The sequence below is a fragment of the Arvicanthis niloticus genome, chromosome 7, assembly GCF_011762505.2.
Source record: "Arvicanthis niloticus isolate mArvNil1 chromosome 7, mArvNil1.pat.X, whole genome shotgun sequence".
Classification (NCBI taxonomy): domain Eukaryota; kingdom Metazoa; phylum Chordata; class Mammalia; order Rodentia; family Muridae; genus Arvicanthis; species Arvicanthis niloticus.
In genome coordinates, this window is record NC_047664.1 from 36896767 (window position 1) to 36921708 (window position 24942).

Genomic DNA, 24942 nt, shown 5'->3' on the forward strand with positions numbered 1-24942 from the left:
TTAAAAAATACCCACAACCAAATATGCATATGATTTTCCAGGTCATCTCCACAGTGGGTCTTAGCACTTTCTCTGGTGATGAAATGTCTCAAGAATGACAAGACCTGAGAGTGGCAATCCCTCCCAACAGCCATTTCTTACCCTTCTCATCAAATAGCGCTTTGTTTCCTGAGCTACTTTTGCAAGTAAGCAGTGCTGAGGTAAATCCAAGAGTGTATGAGAAGACTAGTCTGTATCTCCAGGTCTGTGCCACTTGACTCAAGATGGCTAGCTTTGTATCCCTGAAGTGCTTGACACAGTTGACAAAACAGGCATCAGCCAGACACAGGGAGACAGGAGATGGTGGGGGGAGGGGGAAAGGAGCACGGAGGCATTGCATCCAAACATGCTCCCGACGCACACAGTGGAAGAGAGGGGCCACCCATCCCTGCATGGCTGTGTGTGCCAAAATAAACTCCACGGTCTCTCACAAAGCTGCCCTCACTAGCCAGACATAGTGGCATACACTTCTAATCCTAGCGCTCAAGAAGCTGAGGCAGGAGGATTGATGTAAGTTGGACTACATAGCAAGGTCCTATCTCAAAAAAGCAAAACAACAGTAACAAAAGAAAAATAAGTCGAATACCATCCCATTGCACTACACCCATGCTTCCAGTCTTATTTAATCTTAATCACCTCTCAAGCATCTCCAACCCAGGCAGATTACTTTTCTACCCTCTTAACAGCTTACAACAGAGACTACCTTTTGATGGGGATGTTTAGATTGTAGCAACCAGTCACACTACAGGATGCCTACACAGGCTGGGTGCTGCGGTACCTCCGTTTGGATTTATACCTGACCCTGTAGTTTTGACTCTGCTCTTCAGGGCACAGGGGATTGTAGGGCCGGCTTTCCTTAGATGGAAAAGCCCAAGGCTGTGTCTATGCACAGGCCCTCACCAGCATAGAAGCCCAGACGTTGGTGTGTACACTGTCACACACCTATAGGGTTCCTTAGTCCAACTGAGACAAGAAGCAGGCCAGTAGGCAGCACAGCCTGGACAGCAAGGTCTCATGTTGAGCTGCCCCAGGACAGATTGTCATGTGGTCCTGAGTGTAGCCCTGTGTACATGCACACACTGGGTTACCTGCGTACTGCCAGCAAGATGACACCCACTGAGCATGGGGAGGGTGGCCTTCCTGCCTCCCTGCAGTCTGTTGTCACCTCACACTCTGTTTGTTTTCTTCCCCTGCTTGGGCCTGTGTTAAATTACCTACCACTCACACCCCCACAGTCACATCTGTGTGTACCCCACAGTCAAATCTGTAATAACCTACCGCCTGCACCCCCACAGTCACATCTGTGTGTACCCCACAGTCACATCTGTGTGTAGGAACTCTATTACTGAAAATTTTCATTTAGTGTATTTTCAAACTGCAGTTGATATTGGACAACAAACTAGAAACCCACAAGAAGCAGGGGTGCTCTTCATTTACCTGCACTATTACTTTTTATTATTTATTTGTGTGTGTGTGTGCTTGCACATGTGTAAGGGTGCCCACGAAGGTCAGAGATGAGCGTCAGATCCCCTGGAAGCCTGAACTACAGGCAATCGTGAGCCACCTGTTGGGAACCAAACTCTGGCTCTTTGCAAGAGCAGCTCTTGGTCACTGAGCTGCCTCTCCAGTCCCTCAGGGTTGCTTTAATGTCACGCTTCCTTTCCATGGTGCATTCATGTGTGCCAGCCAGTTCTCATTCCATACAAAGCAACCCCTGACCCAGTCCATTTGTCTGTTTCTGATGCTGTGATAAAACACCGTGACCAAAAGCAGCTGGGGGAGGAGAGGGTTTAGTTCATCTTCCAGCTCTCAGGCCCCATTCCATCACTGAGGGAAGCCAGGGCAGGACCTGGAGCAGAGACCATAGAGGAACACAGTTACTGACTTGGTCTGTTTGCCTCCTTAGAGCTATCTGTGGGCAGCACTGCCCACAGTGGGCTGGGCCTTTCCACACCAATCCTGAAGAAATGCAGACAGGCTTATCTGCAGGCCAGTATGGTGGAGGGCATTTTCTCATTCCAGATCCCTTCTTCCTCTGTGATTTTAGCTGTGTCAAGTTGAGAAAAAAACAAAACAAACAAGGAAACAAAACACCTAGCCAGCATGCATGTCTGTCGTCCTTTGCTTTGTTTTGTTTGTTTGTTTTGACAGATTCTACCTACTCTAGGCTGGCCTTGAACTCATGGTCTTCCTGCTTCTGCCTCCCCAGCACTGAGATGATAGGTATATACCTCCACACTCAGCTGTGGCCATCTGCGAACTGAGTAGCTGCCTAATTGAATAGGCGCTCAGTGGAGAGTTCAGTCCTTCAAAGGTCCTACTCCAAGAGAGCTCCTTTCTAGGCTGTTGCTTGGCATCACTGACACCCAGTGTCTGCTGTATACCCAGTGCCTGTGCTTCCCCACGGAGTGAATCGCGCTGACTAGCCAGCAGCCTGACTCTAGGGCTGGGGATAGGGATATACCGCTCAGAGGCAGAGCCTTGCAGAGGTAGACGTTTGACTCGTAGTACTGCCTTCTCCCAATACTCCACTAGTGGGTCCCATGGAAACATTGTGTATCCAGGGCAAAGCTGCTCTGGGATCTGCAGTGAGAATCACTCTGCCCCTAGCATGGGCATCAACATCTACTACTGAGATGGGGTCGAGCTCAGAGCTCCAGGACTCTCAATTTTATGTGCCGACCTTTGCTTTCTAAGTTGAATCTTTTTGGCATTTGTGGATCTAACTTCTGGTGTCTCCTGTTCTGACAGGATTCCTATTTCAAGCACCCTCTAAAGTAAACACCAGGTATTGGGTATTGATTTTAATTCATAAGTATTTAGCCCAGTCTGGGGAGCTAGCATAGACAAACATCTGAATTTGGTCTCTCTTTTGAACTCTCTTTTGTTTATTTTTTCTAAAAGCAGACATGATAGGATGCCTTCGTAATCCCATCTCTCTCAGGCAGAGAGACAGGTAGATCCCAGAGGCTCCCTGACCACATAGCCTACCTCCATCAGAGAGCTCCAGGCTAATGGCAGACCCTGTCTCAAAAATAAAGCAGGTGAATGGCTCTGAGGAATGACACCTGATGATGTCCTCTGGCCTCCACATGTACCTGCAATTACATGGATTTGAGTATGCACCTACACACACACACACACACACACACACACGTATATATAGACACAGACACACAGACACACACAGAGTCTTAGCCCTTTTTCCTGTGTATAGGAAGAAGTAGGGTACAGGGGACTCTAATGAGAAGCAGCAGACCCATGAACCCCACTGTCCTATTTTCTACTCTGCTCACCAAGGCAGTCATTTCTACTCTTAGTTAACACAGTGGCAACAGCCTGAGTCATTCACCCTCTGGCTCAGGTCCTGTCCTGGGTTGTGCTATAGAGAGGTCAGAGCAGAAGCCTGGGAGCTTCTGACAGGAAGCCAGCCCAGGAGCATGCTCCATCTCTCCAGAGAAGCCTGTACTTTCTAGAATCCACGGACTTGGCCTCTCCATGAACATCTGCCCACAAGTGGATTGAAGTGCCAGGAGGTCAGGCTGTTTGTTAGGAAGGAGACTCATAAAGATGTCACCCCATTTCCTTTCCCTGTGCCCAGGTTCTTAGACTGACCATAGATGGTTCTGGGTTCCATGTTCAAGTTAGCAAGGGATCACTGCTTCAGAGAATCTTATGGTCCAGGTCATCCAAGCAGGGAGAAAGTCTGTTTGATCACTGTTGGCAGGTTGTTGGTATTTGGCTAACATCTGTCCTTCAAACCCAGCTTGCATTCAAGAAGGTAATTAGCATCTTTCTGTGGCCACCTGTTTGGCTCAGTGTGGCTGGATGCATGGCCTGGGGCCTAGCAGGTGCCCAGGAAATACAGCAGGAATCAGCCTTCACATGCACTTTGGAAGTTATGTAAGCCCTCCCACCCTGACACCCCTAGGCAAGGTTATGGTGAAGGGTGAGGCCCAGAAACGTTTCTTGGTTTGTTATTTGGTAGGGGTCATCCAGGTTCAGCAGAGGGTCCTGGAGCTCTCCAGGCTATAACCGGATCATAGAAATGCAGCCTCCCCTGAGCACTGGTGCCTCTCCTCTGCTCTTGGATGGGAGCTGTTTTGTTGCACTGAACCTCAAGGAGGTGGGAGCTGAGCAAGTGTTGGAATTTTGTTAGCTGTTGAGCTCCTCAGCATCCCCCTGCTGGCAAGCTGCTGGAGAAGGTGATTGGCACTCACTAATTGAATCCTGTCAGAACACCTCCAGTGCCCTCTCTGCAGATTTCAACCAGCCAGAGTGATGTTTCTCAGGGACTGGCCCCTTGTGATGCTGTGCTGTGTACTCAGTCCAGCAGAGCTGGAAAACGTGTCCCCAGGTTTCCCGATGAGCATGTGTTTTCTTTACTCTTCCCTTTGTCTTCAATAAAACTCTTGGAGAAACTCTTTATTGAGGTGTGACTGACTGGCAACAAACTGCTTATATTTAAAGTAGGCAGCTTAGTAAGTTTTGGCCAATATATATATATACCCTGAAAATAATCACCACAGTCCTTTGGTAATGTACATATGTCTCATTCTCCAAATCTCCTCTACCCTTTTAAATTTCTCCCCAGGCTCTCCTGTCTCCTCAGATGATCACAAAACTTCTGGCACAATGGCTAGCTTGCACATTCTAGAAATTATTCCCTTTGATTTTGATTATATTATTTATTGTGTATTTACATGTGTTGTTGTACACTCTGCACACATAAAGGTCAAAGGACAGCTTGTATGTTCTCTCCTCCTCCCGTGCGGATCCTGGGGCTCACGCTGTAGTTGTCAGGCTTGGCAGCAAGCTCCTTACTCTCTGAGGCAACTCTCCAGCCCTAGAACTTACTACACATGGAAGTGCACAGCATGCATCCTGTAACTGGCGTCTCTCACCCAGCATAGAGACTTTGACATTCATTTTTGTCTTTGTCTCTCTAGCTTGATGCTTCTATTGCCAAGTTAGCCATTGTTTGTTGATGGACGTTGAGTGGGTTTCTGTGTTTGCCCAGGACAAAGAGGCTCATGGGAGCACACATGTTCAGCTCACTGTGTGGATTCTTACTGTCTCTTCTTTGGGGTAGTGTACCTAGGAGTCAGGTAATTGGATCACAGAGCAGATACAGGTTTCAACTTTTAAGAAACTGCTGATCTGTCTCCCAGAGTGGTTGTAGATTTTAAGTATCTATTGGCAGTGCCTGAGACCTGGGGAGGCGTAGACAGAGTCATCCCTCTCACAGCAACCCCAGGAAGTGTTAAATGCAGGCTTTCCCAAATAACAAAATATGTATTTTGCAATGGTGCCTGTGTGTGCATGTGTGTGTGTGTTTGCACATATGTGTGTACGTGTGTCTGCTTCCCATCCTGTTTAAGTCAGAATCACTCTTTGTCCCTTGAGGCTGCATATTCCAGGCTAACTGGCCCATAAGCTGCCTCAGATTCTTGTGTTTCTTCCATCTTGCCATAGAAACACTGGGATTATAGAGGTGTGCTACTGCACCTGGCTTTTAGGTGGGTTCTGAGCATTCAGAATGCCCAGCCAGGCAGCACACTGGCCAGGACTCACATGCACAGCTCCTGCTCCCAACATGATTCTTCCTGCATTGAACCTAGAGAAGACAGACACATGGCCACTGGATCCCTTCATCAGTGCTTCCAAGCATGGCTGTGTTGACTCAGTTCCCTTTCCTCTGCTTTTGAGTCTCCTCTTTAGCTACTATGTCAGGACAGTAGTGGAGTCCAGCCTGCTGGCCAGGACCCTTGCCCTAGATTTCTGGCTACATTCAGAGAGCATGTTTTGTCTATAGGTGAATGGCTGGTGTGGCGATGAGCCATTTGCTCTTAGATCTGACTGGTCATGTAAAATCTTGCCGTTAGGAATGTGTACATAAGAAGGCAATGTATGAGCCAGCCAATGGGTGTGCACCTGGAATCCTAACACCAGGATTGTGGCAGGAACAAGTTCAGTGCCAGCCCAAGATATTTAGAAAGACCTGTCTCCAAAACAAAAACCTAAAAACAGAAATCACACAATCATCTCAAGAGATCCAGGAAAGTCTAACACAGCTCCTGATAAAAGTCTTAAAGAAACAAGGAATAGAAGGAACATGACTATGACACATGATTAGCCAATGCCACTAATGGAGAAAAATCAATTTTTCCTAAACTCAAGAATGAGAAAAGAGGGCTGGAGAGATGGCTCAGAGGTTAAGAGTACCATCTGCTCTTCCAGAGGTCCTGAGTTCAATTCCCAGCAACCACGTGGTGACTCACGACCATCTGTAATGAGATCTGGTACCCTCTTCTGGTTTGCAGAATACATACAGGCAGAATGCTGTATATATTATAAATAAATCTTAAAAAAAAAAAAAAAAAAGAATGAGAAAAGAGTGCCCACTCAACAACGAGACCCAGTGTTCCTTCCGAGTCTTAGCTAGAGTAATAAGACAAGAGGAAGAAAACAGATGCAAATGAGAAAAGATGACATCGTCCTATGCTTAAAAGACCCTCAAAAAATCCCACCAGAACAGCCTCAGGCCTGATAAACACTTTCTGCAAAGCAGCCATGTACAAAAGCAATATAAGAAACTCGGTAGCCTTTTTATATAACCAGAATGGATTTGCTGGCCTGGGGTAATGGCTCAGCAGTTAAGTGAAGTAGAAACTTATGGGTTCTTTGGAAAGTCGGTTGGATGGTCTTTTTCAGGGGCAAACATGTGAAGGAACATTTCGCTGAGACACGTGAACATGTGATGAAGGATTCTTTGATAACGATACACGTGTATTGGTTCGCCTTACATTATGTAGTTGAGCTGCATTTGTTGGGACTCCATAGAGAGAAATGCACCAAAAGCCTTCTGGTGGTGTGCTGCAGTTTCTTGCTACTTCCACAGACTCAGGCAGATTGGATGAACATGCCAAGGCAAGACATATGCTGAGGCAAGGCACATGGAGAGCACATGTTGTTCAGAGGGCCAGCTCTCCAATACTCACACCCTCGGGCCAGCTCAGCCCTGCCCCCACCACAAAGGTCAGCTCTGCTGTGCTGCCCAGACAAGATTCAGGGTCTGCTCTCCCAAGTGCTGTAGCTGTTGAGGGACAGAGGAACCAGTTTTTGTGGTACATTACAAAGAGGCTTAATTTCTTTGTAGAAACTTTAGAAAAGTTTTCAAAGACTGACAAAGCAAAACTAAAAAGTACCATAAGAGTAAGTACAGTGAAAGCTGGAAGGCTTGAAGCCCATGCACTGCCTAGGACCAGCCCAGGGTCTGCAGGAACACCTTTACAGGTCCTTGCTAGGTGGGTGGGAATCTCCAAAGGGAGCTCCATTTGCAAAACACTCATTCCCAGAGGTTATAGGATGGCTTCCACCACCCACCAATAGTGTCTGCTCTACTGTGCTGCCCAGGTGAGATGCAGGGTCCCTCTCAGGAGCACTGAAGCTGGCTAGGGGCAAGGCCAGCTCTCCTGTGATATCCAGGTGAGGGGTGGAGCCAACTCTGCTCAGTCCTCGGACACTGGTCTCCAGGCAGCAACCCAGACCAGGGACATCGGCCTGGCCTTTGGTGGTAACAGACCCCTGCTGCTGCAGGGCCAGGGACCCAGACATGGCCCCAGTGGCAGCACAGGTCATAACCCCACCAGTGGCATCACTGGCTACTCACATCGGGCTGTTCCTCACTGCCCTTGAGTCTGTAGTTCTGCCTCTCTTCACTGTGCCCTCATCCTTCTGTTTCTCTTTCTCTTCCACTTCTCTACCATGTTTTGTTCCTCTTTGTGGCACCCGGGGTCTCTGAGTGTCGGGGTCATCTCAGGAGTGCTCTCGGGAGTGCTATGTCCCGCTTGTGCGTTATGGCACTGAGCAGGGGTCATCTCAGGCTTGATCTGCCCCTGCCAACAGACCGGCAGGGTGCCGGACTGCTGGTCATCTCAGGCTAGCTACCTGTCCAGGCCTCATTGTGTCAGTCGGGTGGTCTTCGCAGGCTTGTTCCTCACCCAGGACTACCTGAGTGGTTCCATGTGAGGGTCCTCTGTCTCAGACCCACTCCCACTCAGGGCCCACAGTTCCATGCAGAGATTCTAGTTGTCATCATGGTTGTAATGTTGTAGCCCTGTTCTTCCCTCACCCCCTCTCCTTGTCCCACCCTTTCTTGTATGGCCCAGGCAGGGTTTCTCTCATCTCTAACTTGCTCCCAGCCTGCCTAAGCCTGAATGGAACTGGACTAGCTCAGGGTAGCTCCCTGTCCAGTGCCCCGTGGCGCCAGACTGGTAGTCATCTTAGGCTTGCTTTTTTAAAGGGAATGTTGGGCTACTAATCGTTCAGATGTTCACAGGTCAGACACTGAGCATAGACACAGCCTCGCTCCTCTCTGTCCCCTACTGAGGCATGTGTGAAACAGCAGCCACCCCGCAATGCCTCTAGGGGCAAGAGTACATGCTAACAGCTGATAGGACAACTCTTCTCACACTGTTCTTCAGTTTCCCACACATTGGCATCTGCTGTTTCCTGTGCATCTAGACTGGGAGCAGTGCTCTGAGGTCCTGTTTGGCTTTGCACTTTTACTGCACATTAATACTGTGTCTGGAGCCCTGTGAGGTGAGCAGCCAACATCTCACTCAGCTCAGTGCTGTGTGTTTGTTCCCAATCGGGACACCTTGCTTTCCTGCTAAATATTATAGAGTTTCATTGTGTGAAGTCAGTCCATGTTTATATAATACAAGTGGTAAAACACCATGACCAAGCCAGACAGTGTTGTGGCCCGAGCTGCCCCACGCTTGGGGGCCAGAAATGTTGAGAAATGCACTACCCCACATTTGGGAGCCAAAATATCTCTGACCGTTCTTTCAATGTTGGAACCTGCACTGCCAAAAGCCTTGGGGGTTAAATTGTTAGAGCCTGCACTGCCCCAAGCTGCTCTGGTCCACAGGTTGGGGTTCAGCAAGAGAAAGAGTAAGGACAGACACGAAGAATGGAGACCAGACAGAGTGTGATTCAGTCCCGTTTATTCTTCAGTCTCTCTTCTCTCCAAGTCCCTAGTTCCTAGTCTAAGTTCCAAGTCTCAAGTTCCTAGTTCCTAGTTCCTAGTCCCTAGTGCCTCCAAGTTCCAAGCTTCTTTCTCCAATTGCTAAGTGCCTAATGTCTAATTCCAAGTTCTTCCTCCAAGTGCCTAGTGCCTAATACCTAATAATCTTTTTCCGAGTTCTCTAGTCCAAGTGTCTTCTTCCTCAATGCCTAATTCCTACTCATTTCTTCTGTCTGCCTCTCACCTTTTATATGTCTCACTTCTAAGCCACGCCTTTAAGTCACACCTTTAAGTCATGCCCTTAGGTCTTGTCCCTAAATCTGATCTCTAAGTCATGCCCTTAAGTCACACACCTTTAAGTCTCACACACCCAAGGAAAGATCCTGGGTATCTAAACCAAGATGTTATCAGAGTGTGCTCAGCTGTTGTAGCTATTGTAATCAAATCTCTTGTCAGGGTATATGGCTCAAGATGGCTGCGAGGATGATAGCCGCCTTCTGTTGGCTCCCCACAGGTCCCCCTTTTTAAATTTTTTCAAAAGGGAAGGCTGGGAAAACTTACAGAAACCGTGCCTGTCTTAGGTTGGAACAAAGGACCCCAGCCTCCCTTTCCTGTCTTTGGATACCCAACAGCCATTGGTTGAGCTCTCCTGTCTTAGGATGGTGAGGCCTCCCTTTTTAGGGGCAAGGGTATTGAAGTGTTCTCTTACCCGTCTTTGACTATCCGGCTTAGCGCATAAGTTAGGGGATAATCCTCGTTAGTCTTGATGACAGAGGTTTTACAATCCCCCACTTCCAGCCTGTAATGATGGACCTATATGGGTTTCATTTGAATAGCGTCTATCTGTTGTCGTAAAAAGCCATCAGTTTGTTGAACAGCATGGACTGAGAGACAAGAGACTTAACAGTGCCTGAATAGTCAGTATAACAGCAACACTCTTTTTTAAGGGCAGCACATAACTCCCTCTATCAGAGGAGTAAAAAGTATAAGCCTCTTCTATTCTGTTTACAAATGTGTTATAGCAGAATCTAAATCTATAGAAATACAGAACTGATCATAGCTTTGATCTTAACAAAACAAGTAAGGAAATCTCTGTTCCTTCTCTAGTCAATCTCAAACCCAAAAAACAACTATAGTAACTGTGGTAGTGGGTTTTCTCCTGGGTCTAAACAATGTTCCCCACTAAATTATAAGTTGGGGAACCAAGAGTTCAATAGAGCCACCCTGGAGGTACGGGTAGTGATGTCTTCTTCCACATTGAGGACTTCACAAGTCAGGTTTGCTAGTTGATCTGTTCCAGTTTGAAGGCAATTAAGAAGCATCTTCATGTTTCCTGCAAAGAAAAAGCATGCTTCTCAGGAGGTTTTGCCACCCTGGATTTGTTATTGTTGTCTACTTGTTTAATCAGTCTCTCTGGCAGCCAGCGTGCAGCATCTGCAGTTTGGGAATATATGCAGACAGAACCTCTTCCCCAGATAAGCACTGGGTCTGGCCCATTCCAGGTTCCAGTTAATGGGTCTCCAGAGGACTGTTGCAAAATTCTTTTTGGTATCAGGATGCCAGAATCTATCTGCAGCGGATTTTCCTTCAGAATCCAAAGTTTAAAATTTTTAAATAAACAGCATGTGATGAAGAATATTTCTGGGGGATCCCTTGGTAGGGTACCATTCCCCCTTTTTAGTTTTTTCAAATTGACATTTAAAGGTTCGATGTGCCCTTTCTACCATACCTTGGCCCTGTGGATTATATGGAATACCTGTTTTATGTAGTATTCCCAATTTTTCACAAAATTGGTGGAAACTGGAGCTTGAATAACCTGGGCCATTGTCAGTTTTTATCTGTTTAGGCACACCCAATACAGCAATTGCAGCAAGCATATGAGTGATCACATGCTTGCTTGTTTATCCAGATTGTAATGTCGCATAAATGAAACCACTGTATGTATCTACACATACATGTATGTATTTTTGATCACCAAATTCATTATAATGAGTAACATCCATTTGCCAGATACTGTTTGGTATCAGTCCCTTTGGATTTATGCCCAAATGAGGAACTGGTAAAAGTGTAACACATGATTGACATTGTTTAACAATTTGTCTAGCTTGTTCTCTGGTAATTTTAAACATAATTTTTAAAGTTTTAGAATTAAGGTGATGTAACTCATGAGCCTTTTTGGCCTGATCAAAGTTAGATAATCCCTTCTTCACTTTTTCCTAATCTTTTCCCTGGGGAAAATCCAGAGTTTATCATTTGAGCCATGATTACTTCATTAGGGCTGCACATAATTAATCCAAACTGGGATAACAGATCTCTGCCCCAGAGATTAATAGGAAGGCCTGGGATGACATAGGGTTGTATATTCCCTGTATTACCTTCTTTATCTTTCCATGTCAGCACCTTAGAGCTTTGTTGTGGATTTTGACTTTGGCCAATACCCCTTAGATTGGTTAAGGTTGGGGTCAGAGGCCAGGTGGCAGGCCAATCACTTTGTTTTAGGATAGTCACATCAGCTCCTGTGTCAACCAAGCCTTGGAATGCCTTTCCATCCAGCCATAGTGTCATCATAGGTTTTTGTTTAACTATAGGCTGTACCCAGTATGCGTCAGAGGAACCTAAGCCTTGAATCCCCTCTTTTAGGACTCTTATATTTGTGATTAGTAGGGTACAATGGAAGTAACAATAGTTGAGCTATTCTCCTTCCTGTAGGAATGGTGACTTTATTTTGAATTGCCTGTGCCATTACCTTAATCTCACCTTGATAATCATTATCTATTACTCCAGGAAAAATTTGTAGTCCCTGCATAGTAGTACTGCTTCTTCCCACTATCAGACCAAACACATTTGGATAGAGTGGTCCAAACACCCCAGTGGGTAAGGCCTGAGGTCCCATTTCTGAGGTTAATACTATGTGGGTGGCAGAACTGAGGTCTAGTCCTGCACTTCCTGGTGTTGCTCAACTAAGTTCAGACAGGGATTGTTGTCTGTTGGTATAAAACTGACTGTTCCATAAGCCTGTTTTGGCTTGCGTTGGTTTGGGGCCTGGAGCTGGCCCCTGTTCCTGTTTCTCTGATTATGGGAAAGGATGTTTCCTTGTGTGTCTCCTCTGGACCTACATTCACTAGCCCAATGCCTTCCACGTTTGCAAAGTGGGCAGAGCCCAGGCTGTTTTCTGGGATGTCCCTGGGTTAACTCATATTCTGTCTTGCAATCTCTGGCAAAGTGTCTAGGCTTGCTACATTTAAAACAGGACTTTTTGTTTCTACTTGCCAAAAAAATCTCTTACTGATTGTCCTTGCATGGCAGCCGCTATAGCTAAGCCCTGTTGGTAGGAGGGACCTATATCAGAACAGAGTCTGATATACCCTGTAAAGTCTGTCTTTTTCCTGTAGGATCTAATGGCCACTTGGCAGGCAGGATTGGCATTTTCGTATGCAAGTTGTTTCACATAATCTACACCTGTCTCTGCATTACCGAAAACCCTCCCTGCTGTTGTCATTAATCGATGAACAAAATCAGAAAATCATTCATCAGGTCCTTGTCTGACTGCTGTTAAAGTTGCACCAGGGTCTCCCTTTGCTGGGACAGTGGTGGCACATGCCTTTAATCCCATCACTTGGGAGGCAGAGATAGATAGATCTCTGAGTTTGAGATCAGTCTGGTCTACAGAGTGAGAATATTCAGTGCTACACAGAAAAACCTTGTCTTGAAACAAACAAACAATAAACTGAAAAAGTCAAAACCAACCAATTAGCCAACCAACCAACCAAACACACAAACCCTCATCAAGTTGTGGAAGAGAAAGTTAATCTTGGCTTATGGCTCCAGAGGGATAAGAGTCCACCATAGCAAGGAGGCATGGCAGCAAATGAAGGAAGGAGCAGGAAGCTGTGAGGTCACATCGTCACCTGCAGGCATTTCCAGAAGCAAGGCAGCCATCTCCCCCATCCCCAAACAGTACCACCAAGGACCAAAAATTCAAATGCCGTAGACTCTGGAGACATTCTCATTCAAACCACCTTACAACAGGCGAGTGTTCCACCACCAAGTTACATGCCAGGAATCAATTAATATATATATAATCAATATTTACTGCACATCATTCTGTGCTAAGATAATGAGGAGAGTTGAGAGTCAAAGGAAAACATATCCTACTGGCAGCTTCCAGGGACCTCCCTCCAACTGTGAGGCATCACACAAGTCACCCTCACACAAGCCATGGGAGCCTTGAACGATGCTACTGGTGCCTTGTGCTAGCGAAGAATGCACCAAGGTACTTCAGCAACAGCTGAGGTCAGGGAAGCCTGTTTGGAGAAAGTGGTAGTGTGTGATCCTATCCTGGAAGAGGTGGGTTGGAGCCGGTGTTGGAGAGGAGCCAGCATGGCCATCTGCAGAGTTAGAGACTAACCAGGGAGGCAGGAACACAGAAGGGTGGGATGCGTGGTGATGTCTCAAGATGATGCTAGAGGAGCCAGCAGCAAGCCATGCACCACGACGGCCCTCCCAGAAGGGGACAGCTACAGTCTTGGCTTTGTTTCCTCTGGCTGCAGGTGGAGAGTTGTTCAGAGCTAAGCAGGACAGTGGTGGCTGAGGGTCCTGATGATGGACGGCAGTGTCAGCAGATCATGACACTGGAGAGGGACAGCTTCAGGGAGTAGAAGCAAGCACCATGCCTAGTTTGCTCCTGGTGGTTCTGTGGTCCCAGAGCCCAAGTAAGTTCTCAAAGCTCTTAGCTCTGTCACTTTGTAGCTATGTGAACCCTCTTATGCTCACCAGTCTCAGTTCCTTTATTTGAAGAACTGGATTGTTGTAAAGATATGTAAGGAGTCAGCACCGTGCCTGGCCTACAGTGTCTTTAACAAACTACAGTGATGATGGCATTGGTGGGACAGTTTGGTTACCAGTGAAGCATCCCCTCATGCTGTACAGGAAAGGGTGGGTAGGGAGTGGTGGCATCTCTTTACATTTTTGTTGTTGTTGTTGGGGGGGGGGAGGGCTCCATGGTTAAGAGCACTTGCTGCTTTTCCTGAGGACCCCAGTTCGATTTTCAGCACCTGCATGGCAGCTCACTACCATCTACCACTGCCCTAGGGGATCCAATACCCTATTCTAGCCTCTGAGGGCACTGCATTCATATGGTACACAGAAACACAGGCAGGCAAAACACCATGCACATAAAAGAAAAGGAAAAATGTTATTGTTTCTGTAGTACAGGCTGGCCTCAGGCTCCTGAACTGGTGCAATTTCCCCTGCTTCAACCTCCCTGAATAACTGCCACCACACTGAACCTGGTGCCTGCCTCCTATCTACCCTTCCCTCCATGTAATCCTCCCGGCGTTGCAGCTGAAGTGTTGGATACAAAGTCTCCCTTTCTTCCCATGGATGCTTTTCCTCCAAGAGAACCATTCTGCAAATACAGCCCAACCACTAAGGGGCGCTGGCAGCAAGTGGATGGCATAACTCTTCTCTCACTGGGGCAAACCAGCCTTTTGTGTGTTTCAGTCTGGTGATTTTGCTGTGGCTCAGACTTGCAGAGCTGTGGCAATTATGTGGGAAATCAGATTATCACAGCAGCACCTGCGTGATGAGTCTCAAGAGTCAGCAACTGTGTTAATTAATAAGTTGTGTTGGCTTCAGAGCTTCGCCAAGGGGAGATCATTTATTTTTTAATAGCTTTGGAACCAATCTACATGAGTCACGACAAATGGGCAAAAAATTGCTGGGCATTAGCCCATATGCAGTATGCCCCAACTAACATGTTGGCCGAGTCTCTGTGGAAGGATGAGTGGGGACTGTGCTTCCTGTGCCCAGCTGTGAGAGCTGCTCATCTTGACATTTTCTTGGGAAGAACTGCTAGGCTCAAGAAGCAAAAGTGATCCCTGGAGAGATCACTGGGTCATCTTGGAAATGGACCTAGTGCAGAGAGAATCTGACAGGAAAAAGAGAGCCGTTCATGTAGGGCCCCATCTTGTGTGCATTCCAAAGCAGGAGCCTTGGTGGTCTGGGCAGCCTCCTCCTTTTCCACCCTTTCCAGGTGCCAGTTGCTAATACAAGTGAGTTGGAGCTCTCCTCAGCATCAGCCCTGCCCATTCAGCCCAGAAAGAAAAGACAGCTTGCAGAGCTCATGGAAATCAAAGACCCAAAGAGCCCTGGACCAGCCCAGGGCAGCTGGATGGGTCAGCATCAAGCAAGCATTTACCAATCCTGCTGACTCCACCATAAGGCCCCAGGGAGGGCAGTGGCTTAGCTGAGAGGGACTTGGGTATAGTCTTTACAGACATCAGAGCCAGTGGCTTACATTCTGTCCCCAGAGCCTTGGGCAGAATGGATGCTTTCTACAAAGTCTTGGCTCCTGTACCAGAATGAATGGCCCTCATTTAGATAGCAGCTCTGTTTTGTGCTGGGCTGTTGAGGAAAGGGGGATATGAATCTGACTGGAAATGTGTGCTGTTGTGTGTCATTTTCTTGTGCACTAATGACCAGTATATGAGGAAAGCAAGGGACTCTGTGTCCATGCAACAAAGTGATGGACTACAGAAAAAAGACTGGTGGCTAGTGACAATTGGATGTGCGTACCTAGGGCTAGGGGGTGGTGGTGGTAAGAATGCACAAATGCTTAGTCTTGTGTCTTCTCAAATTTCATCCTTGACAGGAATGTCCAGGGGCAAGAAAGGCTTTGGCCAGGCAGTCTTACACAATATATGATATTACCTTCATTTGAGAGCCAGAGAAGAGCTAGAGGAAGTTGGACAGGTTGGAGCTGTAGTACGTGTGTTGTTCAAAGATTTGAATGCTTGTCAATTTTTGCAAACATTCATCAAGGTGGTTTTGAGGGAGGCAGACAAGAAGACAAGGCCAGTGGCTCCACATTGGTCTCAAGAATTCCACAAACCTTATTGTAGGGTTGAATTTGAAATATGTGTATCTATGTTATAGTATATATGTATGCATGTGTGTCTATGTGCCTGTGTGTGTGTGTTTCCTTGCTGCCATAAAGTGGGCCTGGAGCTTTCAGGCAGCTTCTCAGCAGCACTGTAAGCTAGAGTCAAAGGTCAGCCTTAGAGAAGTACAGCCAGTTACATCTTTCTTTAAAAAAAAAAAAAAAAAAAAAAAAAAAAAAAAAAAAAAAAAAAAAAAAAAAAAAAAAAAACGAGAGGCATGCATGGGCATATTTCCTAAATTGAAATAAACTTTCTTGAGGTGTGGAAATTTGCTGAGTGTGGCAAATATGGTGATGAGCCACCCGAAGGCAGATACACCTTTTTTTTTTTTTTTTTTTTTTTTTTTGGACAGGGTTTCTCTGTGTAGTCCTGGCTGTCCTGGAACTCACTCTGTAGACCAGGCTGGCCTCGAACTCAGAAATCCACCTGCCTCTGCCTCCCAAGTGCTGGGGTTAAAGGCCACCACTGCCCAGCGCCTTTTTTTTTTTTTTTTTAAATTGTTCACTTTTATGTGTATGGGTATGCCTGGTGGCCACAGATGGCATTGGATCCCTGGTACTAGAATTTCAAATGATTGTGAGCCACCAGCATTCCAGGTGCTGGAAGAACACTGCTCTTAACTGCTGAGCCATCTCTCCAGCCCCTTGATAAGCTTTGTTTGTTTGTTTTAACTTTAGGGCTTCAGGAGGGAGAGCCACACTCTTGCCTGCTCATTCCCAACCTTTAAATTGTTATTGCTCTGAGATTCTTGACAACTCTTTTCACGATGAGCTTTTAAGTGTCTGCATCTCACATGCAGGCCAGGAGTCCCTACTTTATATGCTGCTTGTCTTCAGGGGCAAGGGCTCAAAGACTGGAGGACAGGTCATGCTCCATCTGGTCTCTATGGCGTCAGGGTCGAAATCTTAAGAAACACAGTGGACCTTAATTATGTGTGGATAAGGAGCAGTGGGCTGTAGAATGGCTGGGAGCCTTGGCTAGGCCATGAGGCAGTACAGGAGACTCCCCCAGTGGTGTTGTGAGGAGCCTTTAGTAAATGCCTTCAGAGCACACTTGCTCTCCTTCCTGACCACAAATCAATGAGTAAATCCATGAATATCACCAACATATAGAAGCAAATTTCAAATGCCGTTGCTTAAAAATTGGTAAGCATTTATGAGAACAGTAAAAAAGCTTAATATTCAGGAGCCACATGCAAGTTTCAGCCAGTTTTGCATAAGAAGCAGCTGTCAGAAAAGTAGCTGGTGGGCCAGCAGTCAGTGGAGAAGCAGCTGGTGAGGAAGCAGCTGGTGGGGAAGCAGCTGTGGGGGAGCAGCTGGTGAGGAAGCAGCTGGTGGGGAAGCAGCTGGTGAGGAGGCAGCTGGTGGGGAAGCAGCTGGTGAGGAAGCAGCTGGTGGGGAAGCAGCTGGTGAGGAAGCAGCTGGGTAGGGAAGCAGCTGGGTAGGGAAGCAGCTGGTAGGGAAGCAGCTGGTGGGGGAGCAGCTGGTGGGGAAGAAACTGGTGAAGAAGCAGCTGGTGAAGGAGCAGCTGGTGAGGGAGCAGCTGGTGGGGAAGCCACTGGTAAGGGAGAAGCTGGTGGGGGAGCAGCTGGTGAGGGGAGCAGCTGGTGAGGGGAGCAAGCAATGCTGGACTTGCCAGCTACAGTACTGTCTGGAAGGAACTGAACTTGTAGCCTTGCTGTCTGCAGACCACTCAAATGTCCATACACAAGTCTGCATTCATGCTTTATGCTGAATTCTCTCTGGGGCTTGATTAGCCTTTGCTTCTAGGCATGATTCATTCCCAGCCAGCTTGCCCCAATGCAGACAGAGTCAGACAGAGACTTGTTGAATGGAATGTGAAATGTTCTCAAGCCAGTTACCATTGGCTGGCGACGTGTTTTATGAAGCTACAAGGTGATTGGTGACTATGTGGGTTTTGGTTTGTTGTCTTGTGTGATTGGTAGGAGTTAATGGTCTGAGGACAGATGCCTGGGGTGGCTTCTGCACCAGAACTCCAAAGGCTGGGTGCAGAAATGTGTGAAGTTCCCACTGACGAGGCCCCAGTGCAAGCATGCTTCACCCTCCATCTTGCTGTGTTTTATGGCTTGTCCAGGCACTGAGCTTCTAACAGACAGAGCCAGTACACTATAAATCAGATCTGCCTGATTCCGTGTTCTCTGCTCTGCTCTGCTCTGCTCTGTTCAGTATATGATCTGAAAACTAAAGGCTAGAAAGACTCACAGCCACACTTAGGTGAGCAGTGTGCGGCCACATAGAGCAGGATTCCCAGCCTGTGCATGGAAACCACTTTGACAAACCTCTATCTCTGCATCACAATTCATAACAGTAGCAAAATTACAGTTATGGAATAGCAATGAAAATAAATTTATGGCTGGGGTCACCACAAAATAAGGGAACTGTATTAAAAGGTCACAGCATTAGGAAGGCTGAGAACCACTGTTCTAGAGGAATATATTCAGCCTTAAAAGGGGAGGAAATTCCACTTGGTTTAGATTTCCTTCTGTCTAATATTTAAAACTATTAATAAAGCATTTTAAATTACTTCATTTTCTCCTCTATTTTTTAAAATTTTTAATTTTTAATACTTAATTTTTTTTTTTTTTTTTTTTTTTTTTTTTTTGAGACAGGGTTTCTCTGTGTAGCCCTGGCTGTCCTGGAACTCACTCTGTAGACCAGGCTGGCCTCGAACTCAGAAATCCACCTGCCTCTGCCTCCCAAGTGCTGGGATTAAAGGCATGCGCCACCACTGCCACTTCTTTTTAAAAAATTTATTTTATGTCTATGAGTACATTGTCACTGTCTTCAGACACACCAGAAGAGGGCACCAGACCCCATTACAGATGGTTGTGAGCCACAATGCGGTTGCCAGGAATTGAACTCAAGACCTCTAGAAGAGTAGTGAGTGCTTTTAACCACTGAGCCATCTCTCTAGCCCCTGCTTTATATTTAAAACTCAACCATTGACCCAATAAATAAGCAGGGTGGTGAAACCCAACAGTTCTCAAGGATGAAATGTTTGTCATTGCCTCAAGGAACCAATGAGCACATGAAACAGTGTTCAACCTCGCCAGTCACCAGAGAAGTGCAAAACAGCTACAGTGAGAGTCCACCACACCCAGTCAGAGGGGTTGTCAATGAGACAACAAAAGACAACACAGGCTGCTGAGGATGGGGGTGGCTGTAGAGGCTAATGCCCTGCTGAGTGTTTACCCAGAGCCTACAAGCCCACACAGCACAGTGGTTGCCCCTGTGAGCACTGTTTACAATGGCAGAGATGTGGAGCCAATCTAGGTATCCAGCGTAGGAGGGATGGATGTGGAAAACAATGTGGTATATAAAACACAGTCATGGATTTTTTTTGTTTTGTTTAGAAAGCTGATGTTGTTTGCAGGAGAGTGGATGGACACAACTAGAGATAATCCCATTAATCAAATCAAGCCAACCTCAGAAAGTTAAAACATCCCTTTCTCTCCTTGTGGCTCCTAGGTTTGACCTAGGCAAGTGAAATCACAGAGAGAACAGGCTGACAGGAGAGGGAAAGGCCAGGGAGGGACTCTGGGTACTGTGTTTTGAATGAGAAATGGCCCCCAGTTGGTGGCACTGCTTGGGGGAGTTGTGGAATCTTTAGGAAATGAAGGCTTGCAGAAGGAAGCTCACTGGGGGCGGGATTTAAGAGGCTTTCACCTGGTCCCACTTTCTGTCTGCATCCTGTATGTGAATGAAACGTGAACTCTAAGCTTCATGCTTGGAATCCAAGATGGATGCTATTCCTCTGGAACCTAACAAACCCTTTCTCCTTTAGAGAAGACAGAGTGTTCTCTGAAATACCTCTGATCAGGGTATTTTATCACAGCAACAGAAAAGCAATCAATACAGGGAGGGGGTATGCTCAAAATACTGTAAAGTCAGGGAGGCCTCAAAGGTCTCCAGACAACAAAGGCCATGTCCTCTGAGCATGGCTGACCCCCAGAACTTGATGGTAAGACTCTATTACTGAAGACATCAAGCACAGGCTTTAGATATAGAAACCAAGCTGGAAGTGTAGATGCCATCTTCCTGCTGCCCAGCTTCCATAGTGTTGGAAGCTGCTATGCACATGAGTAAGATGCCTTACCCTGCCGCGGACCCTGTTCCAAAGGAGCCGTAAACCTGGTAGAGCCATGATTGGGGACGACTTAGACCATAGAGGGCTCCTACCACGACTGTTTCATGTAGCTACAGGTTGGACATGATACTACTGAGGACATCTTGCTTTCAAATAAAATATGCCAAGATTATTTCTAGCATAGAAATGCAATTTGTATAATTTGTATACCACGTATAATGAATGTACACCATGAATCTCTTGGACTGTGATGTGTTGACTGTATACAAGTGAGGGTTTGGGGTATTTTTTTTTTGGCCTAGAGGTCTCTCAGCATCTTGAATCTGTAAGTCAGTGTCTTTCACAAGATTTGAGAAGATTGGTAGCCATTGTTTCCTCTATAGCTGCTACTACACTCTTCCCACTCTTGCTCCTGTGGGACTCCAGTTATATGTATGTTAGTCCGGTTGTCTCCCACATCCTCACCTGTTGTGAGTTTTTCCCCATTAAGTAGTCTTTGTTGTCCAGTCTCTGAGCTTGCTAAACTTGGTTTCAGCTCCATTGGTTCTGCCGTTTTGTTGTCTAGTAAGTTCGTACGTCCAAACCTTTTATGTCCTAGGCTGCCTGGTCATTTTTATGTTTCCAGTTACACTGGGGCATTTTGTCTGTTTATTCATTCTGTTCTTTACATCTTTTCCTTTAACTTTGGGATCATAGTCAGTTTGAAAGCAACTTTTGGCCCATCTCTTCTCAGGCTCTTGGCATCTCAGCCATCTGTGGTCTTGAGAGTTGGTTTTGCTTCTGTGGAACGTTCTCTGTTGCAATAACTGCCCACTGGCTTCCTGCAGGCTGGGGAGGTACATTTTAAACATCTCTGAGGGGCTGTGAGGACAGTCACACAAGTCTCAATTTCTTGGAATCTAGCTGTCTAGTTTCCTGTGACAGTTCCAGGTCACTCAGGTCTCTGGTCAGCCCACACTGCAGGGTCTTGTAGAATGTGGCATGTGTTATGTATCACATTGTTTTGAAGTAGTAGAAACTTAAGCTCATTTACATAAAAAATTTCTTTGATATTTAACTCAACTACTCATCTGACATTCTTGTCAACATTTTGGGGGGTTTATTTTTTTTTTGTTTTGGGTTTTTTGTTTTGTTTTTGTTTTTGTTTTTTTGAAGCAGGGTCTAACTATGTAACCTTGGTTGTCCTGGAACTCTTTATATTGACCAGGCTAGTTTTGAACTCAGAGATCTGCCTGCCTCTGCTCCCTGAGTGCTGGGATTAAAGCTGTAAGACATCAGGTCTTGCTTTCGCTCTTTGTTAATATATACACTTAAGACAATCATTGGTTTTAAAAAGGTTTTATTGTGGTCAAATATGTAAATAAGGGTCTGAGGCGATAGCTCAGTGGATAAAGTGTTATCCCCCAGAATGTAAAAGTAACTTTTATTCATCTGATGTAATTGTCATCTCAGAGGCTTATTGCTGAATAAGTTCGCCCTTTCTAGTTCTTTCTGAACTCTGGCTGGCTGGCTGGCTCAACTCAGCTTTTCTGGCCCAAACTCCTCTCCAAGCTGACTGATTCAGTCTGACTTCTCTTTTAGCTTCTCACTAAATTGCTCTGCTTGGCCTCAAACTAACTTTGGCAATCGGTTTCAATCTCCTGGCTCCTTCTCCTTCCCTGGCTCATTCTGTCTTCACCTGTGTCTAGCTTGTTTTTTCTTCAACTTGTCTATGTAAAACTCTCCCTGTAAAAACTGCCTCTAAACTCCATAAATTGAACTGCTGTTGCTCTCCCTGCCTCTTCCTCCTGAGAATCACTATGCCTGGACCTAAGCTTCTCTTTACCTGAAACTTTCTCTGTAACAGGCTGCCTTTGAACTGGGAGACTTGCTTGCTCTGTCTCCTGATATTAAGGTGTGTCTGAATTCCAGTGGATCATCCTTTGCCAGAACAGCTGTGTTGCTGGATTTGAATTCCTCTACACTAGAACTCACATAGAATCTGGCTGGGTGTGACAGCTCGCCTGTAATCACAGTGCTCTTGGAAGGTGGAGATGGGATCCACAGAGTAAACTGGCTAACTAGGCTAGCTGAGCCAGAGAGTCCCGAGGTCAGTGACAGACTCTCACTAATATATAAGTGACTTATAGATCACTTATATAATATATAATAAGGTAGAGCCTGAGGAATACACCTGACATCTGGCCTCCACATGCTTGTGCCCACACACAAATGCATGTGCACAGGCAAGAACACAATAAATACATATACATGCAAAAAAAATACTAAACGTTTAAAAGTAAAATGCACAAATATAAAACATACCATATTAGCCATTTTTAATATTTTTATGTATTCCTTGACAATTTCATACATGTATACAATGTATCTTGGGTGTATCCACCCTCTCTGTATACTTTCGTGCCTTTTTTTTTTTTTTAAGTAGCCCATTGAGTCTAACTAATGCTGCCTGAATGAACATCAGCAACCTACCCACGGCCACATCCCCAAAGAAGAGGACTCCTCCTCCCTCAGCAGCCATTGGCTGCCAGGCATCTTAATGGTCTTTAAACACACAAGTTCAGTGGCATTAACTACATGCATATCTTGGGAGCCCCCATTTCCACTTACCCCCAGAATTTGTTCTATCTTGAAAACTGAAGCTCTATGCTTGTTAACAATGACTTGCCTCTCCCTCTCCCCGGTATCCCCGGCAACACCCAGACTACTGTCTGCCTGGGTGCATCGAGTTCTCTGGGAATGTCACATGAGCGAGTCACGTGGTGTCATTTTGTGACTGATTTATCATGTTCTAAAGCTTCATTGTCTTAGAACATGTGCCAACATTTCCTCCCTTTACAGGCTGAGTAGTATTTCATCCGTAGGCGCGCGTTACATCTTGTTCATCCCTGTAAAACTGTTCCTGTAAAAACTTCCTCTGAACTCCACAAAATAAACTGCCATTGATCTGCCTGCCTCTGTCTCCTGAGTGCTGAGATTAAAGGTGTGTGTGTGTGTGTGTGTGTGTGTGTGTGTGTGTGTGTGTGTATCACCATGCCTGGACCTAAGCTTTTCTTTACCTGAAATGTAAGACCCTGGCCCTCGGTCAGTGGTACTTACTTCTAGACGCCCCCCAGTGAGACACCAAGATGCAGATCGATGCAAAAGCAAGAGGTTTATTTTCCAGTAGCAGAGTCGACCTTCAATCAGTCAGTCCCTCAAGGCGGGCTAGTTACTAGGAGGCAACCCCAAATGGCTATTACAAGCACTTTTTATACTTTTTAGGGGCACAGGTTACATTACCAAGGTTACAGTTCAAACTTATTGGCTAAGCATATTGGCCTTTAAATCTATTGGCTAGCAAACATGACATGCATTTGAACTCTACTTGGGATTTTCCAGAGGGTCGGGTGACTATCAGTCAATACTTTCTGAAAATTTTTTGTTGTTGTTTTGTTTTTCGAGGCAGGGTTTCTCTGTGTAGACCTGGCTGTCCTGAAACTCACTCTGTAGACCAGACTGGCCTCGAACTCAGAAATCCACCTGCCTCTGCCTCCCAAGTGCTGGGATTAAAGGCATGTACCACCACTACCCACTGAGAATTTTTTACTCAAGAATGATCCTGTGGGTGGAGAATGGAACTTGGCCTAGCCTTGCCCCTAGGTGGGAAGCTGGAACTTGACCTAACCTTGACCTGAGGTGGGTGAGTATAAAGCTGGCAAAACCCCTTAGGGCCCTAAGAAACTTGCTCTATCCCAGGCTGGCCTTGAACTCAGAGACCTGCTTGCCTCTGTCTCCTGGGATTAAGGTGTGTCATCTGCCAGTGGACACTGGGTTTCACCAGCATGTCAGCCCCGCCCTGTGGACCACACTGCCATGGATACTGGTATCCGGGTACATCTCTAGGCCCTGCTTTTAGTTCCTTTGAGTATATTTGTGTAACTGCGGTGTCACAGGGTAATTGATACAGCAGCTCCACCATTTTCATTCCTGCCAACGTAAAAGCTCCAGGGTCTCCATAGGCTCCCCAGCACTTGTCCTGGTGAAATGGTTAAAAATTTTCAAAAACTCCTAACAGACTGAACAGAACTAAGAGTGCAGTTCAGCTTGGTCGTGAGCTCTGTGTTTCAGGAACTTGGCTGACCACAAAATAGATGGTAGATTACAAATAGGCTCTTTGAGAATAGCCTATACAAAATGTTCCCCATGACTGTTCCTTGGACCCTGTCACAAACTGAATAATGGGCTGGGACTTTCCACAGGTACTCTCCAATAACCATCCTTCACTCCCCTGGGTTGTGGTTTTCCCCCTGAGTTGTGGTTTTTGGCTTTAAATTCTCTCTGTCTCCAAAGCCCCGGGGTCAGACCCCACTGCCCCTGCGTGGGTCATGGGTCTTGACCTCAGTATATATGACCAAAATATACCTCTTGTGATTACATCAAGTTTGGTGTCTTGTGAGTTAATGGGTGGCCTCAAATTACTGAGGCTTGGGTGAGTCCTCCCTTCGTGGGGGCCTTACACTGTTCTGGTTTAGTAGCTGTGGTAATGGGTGTCTGTGGTACCCACTGTGGTTCTGATTTGCATTCTGCTGTTACTGAAGTTGAATTCATCTTTTCATGTCCTTACCGACCATTTACATGTTTGGCACGTGGTCTGTTCAACTTGTTTGCACACTTAAAAGTTAAATTTATTTCGGGATGTGTGTATTTGTGCACATGCATGCCAGCATCCACACACACAGGCTTGCCACAGTACATGTGTGGAGGTCCAAAAACCAAATTTGGGAAGTCAGATCTCTCCATTATATGGGTCCTAGGGGCCTTAACTGAACCAAGTTTGTCAGG

General features: G+C 46.2%; 1 protein-coding gene and 1 non-coding gene across 6 annotated transcripts in view; one reads left to right on the plus strand and one right to left on the minus strand.

The window, feature by feature from the left end:
- Positions 1–24942, plus strand: part of Osbp2 (oxysterol binding protein 2) — a 164043-nt gene that overhangs the window by 60198 nt on the left and 78903 nt on the right. The window contains exon 2 of one of the 5 annotated variants that reach the window (XM_076938232.1): positions 13621–13782. The exons of the other annotated variants lie outside the window; for them this stretch is intronic. Within the exon in view, the coding sequence (XP_076794347.1) occupies positions 13740–13782 (43 nt within the window). The 5' untranslated portion in view covers positions 13621–13739. The remainder of the gene's footprint in view (positions 1–13620; positions 13783–24942) is intronic. 5 annotated transcript variants of the gene reach the window in all.
- Positions 8347–8476, minus strand: LOC117713212 (small nucleolar RNA SNORA17). Its single transcript, XR_004607391.1, has one exon. It is a non-coding gene; the product is annotated as a small nucleolar RNA SNORA17 (small nucleolar RNA).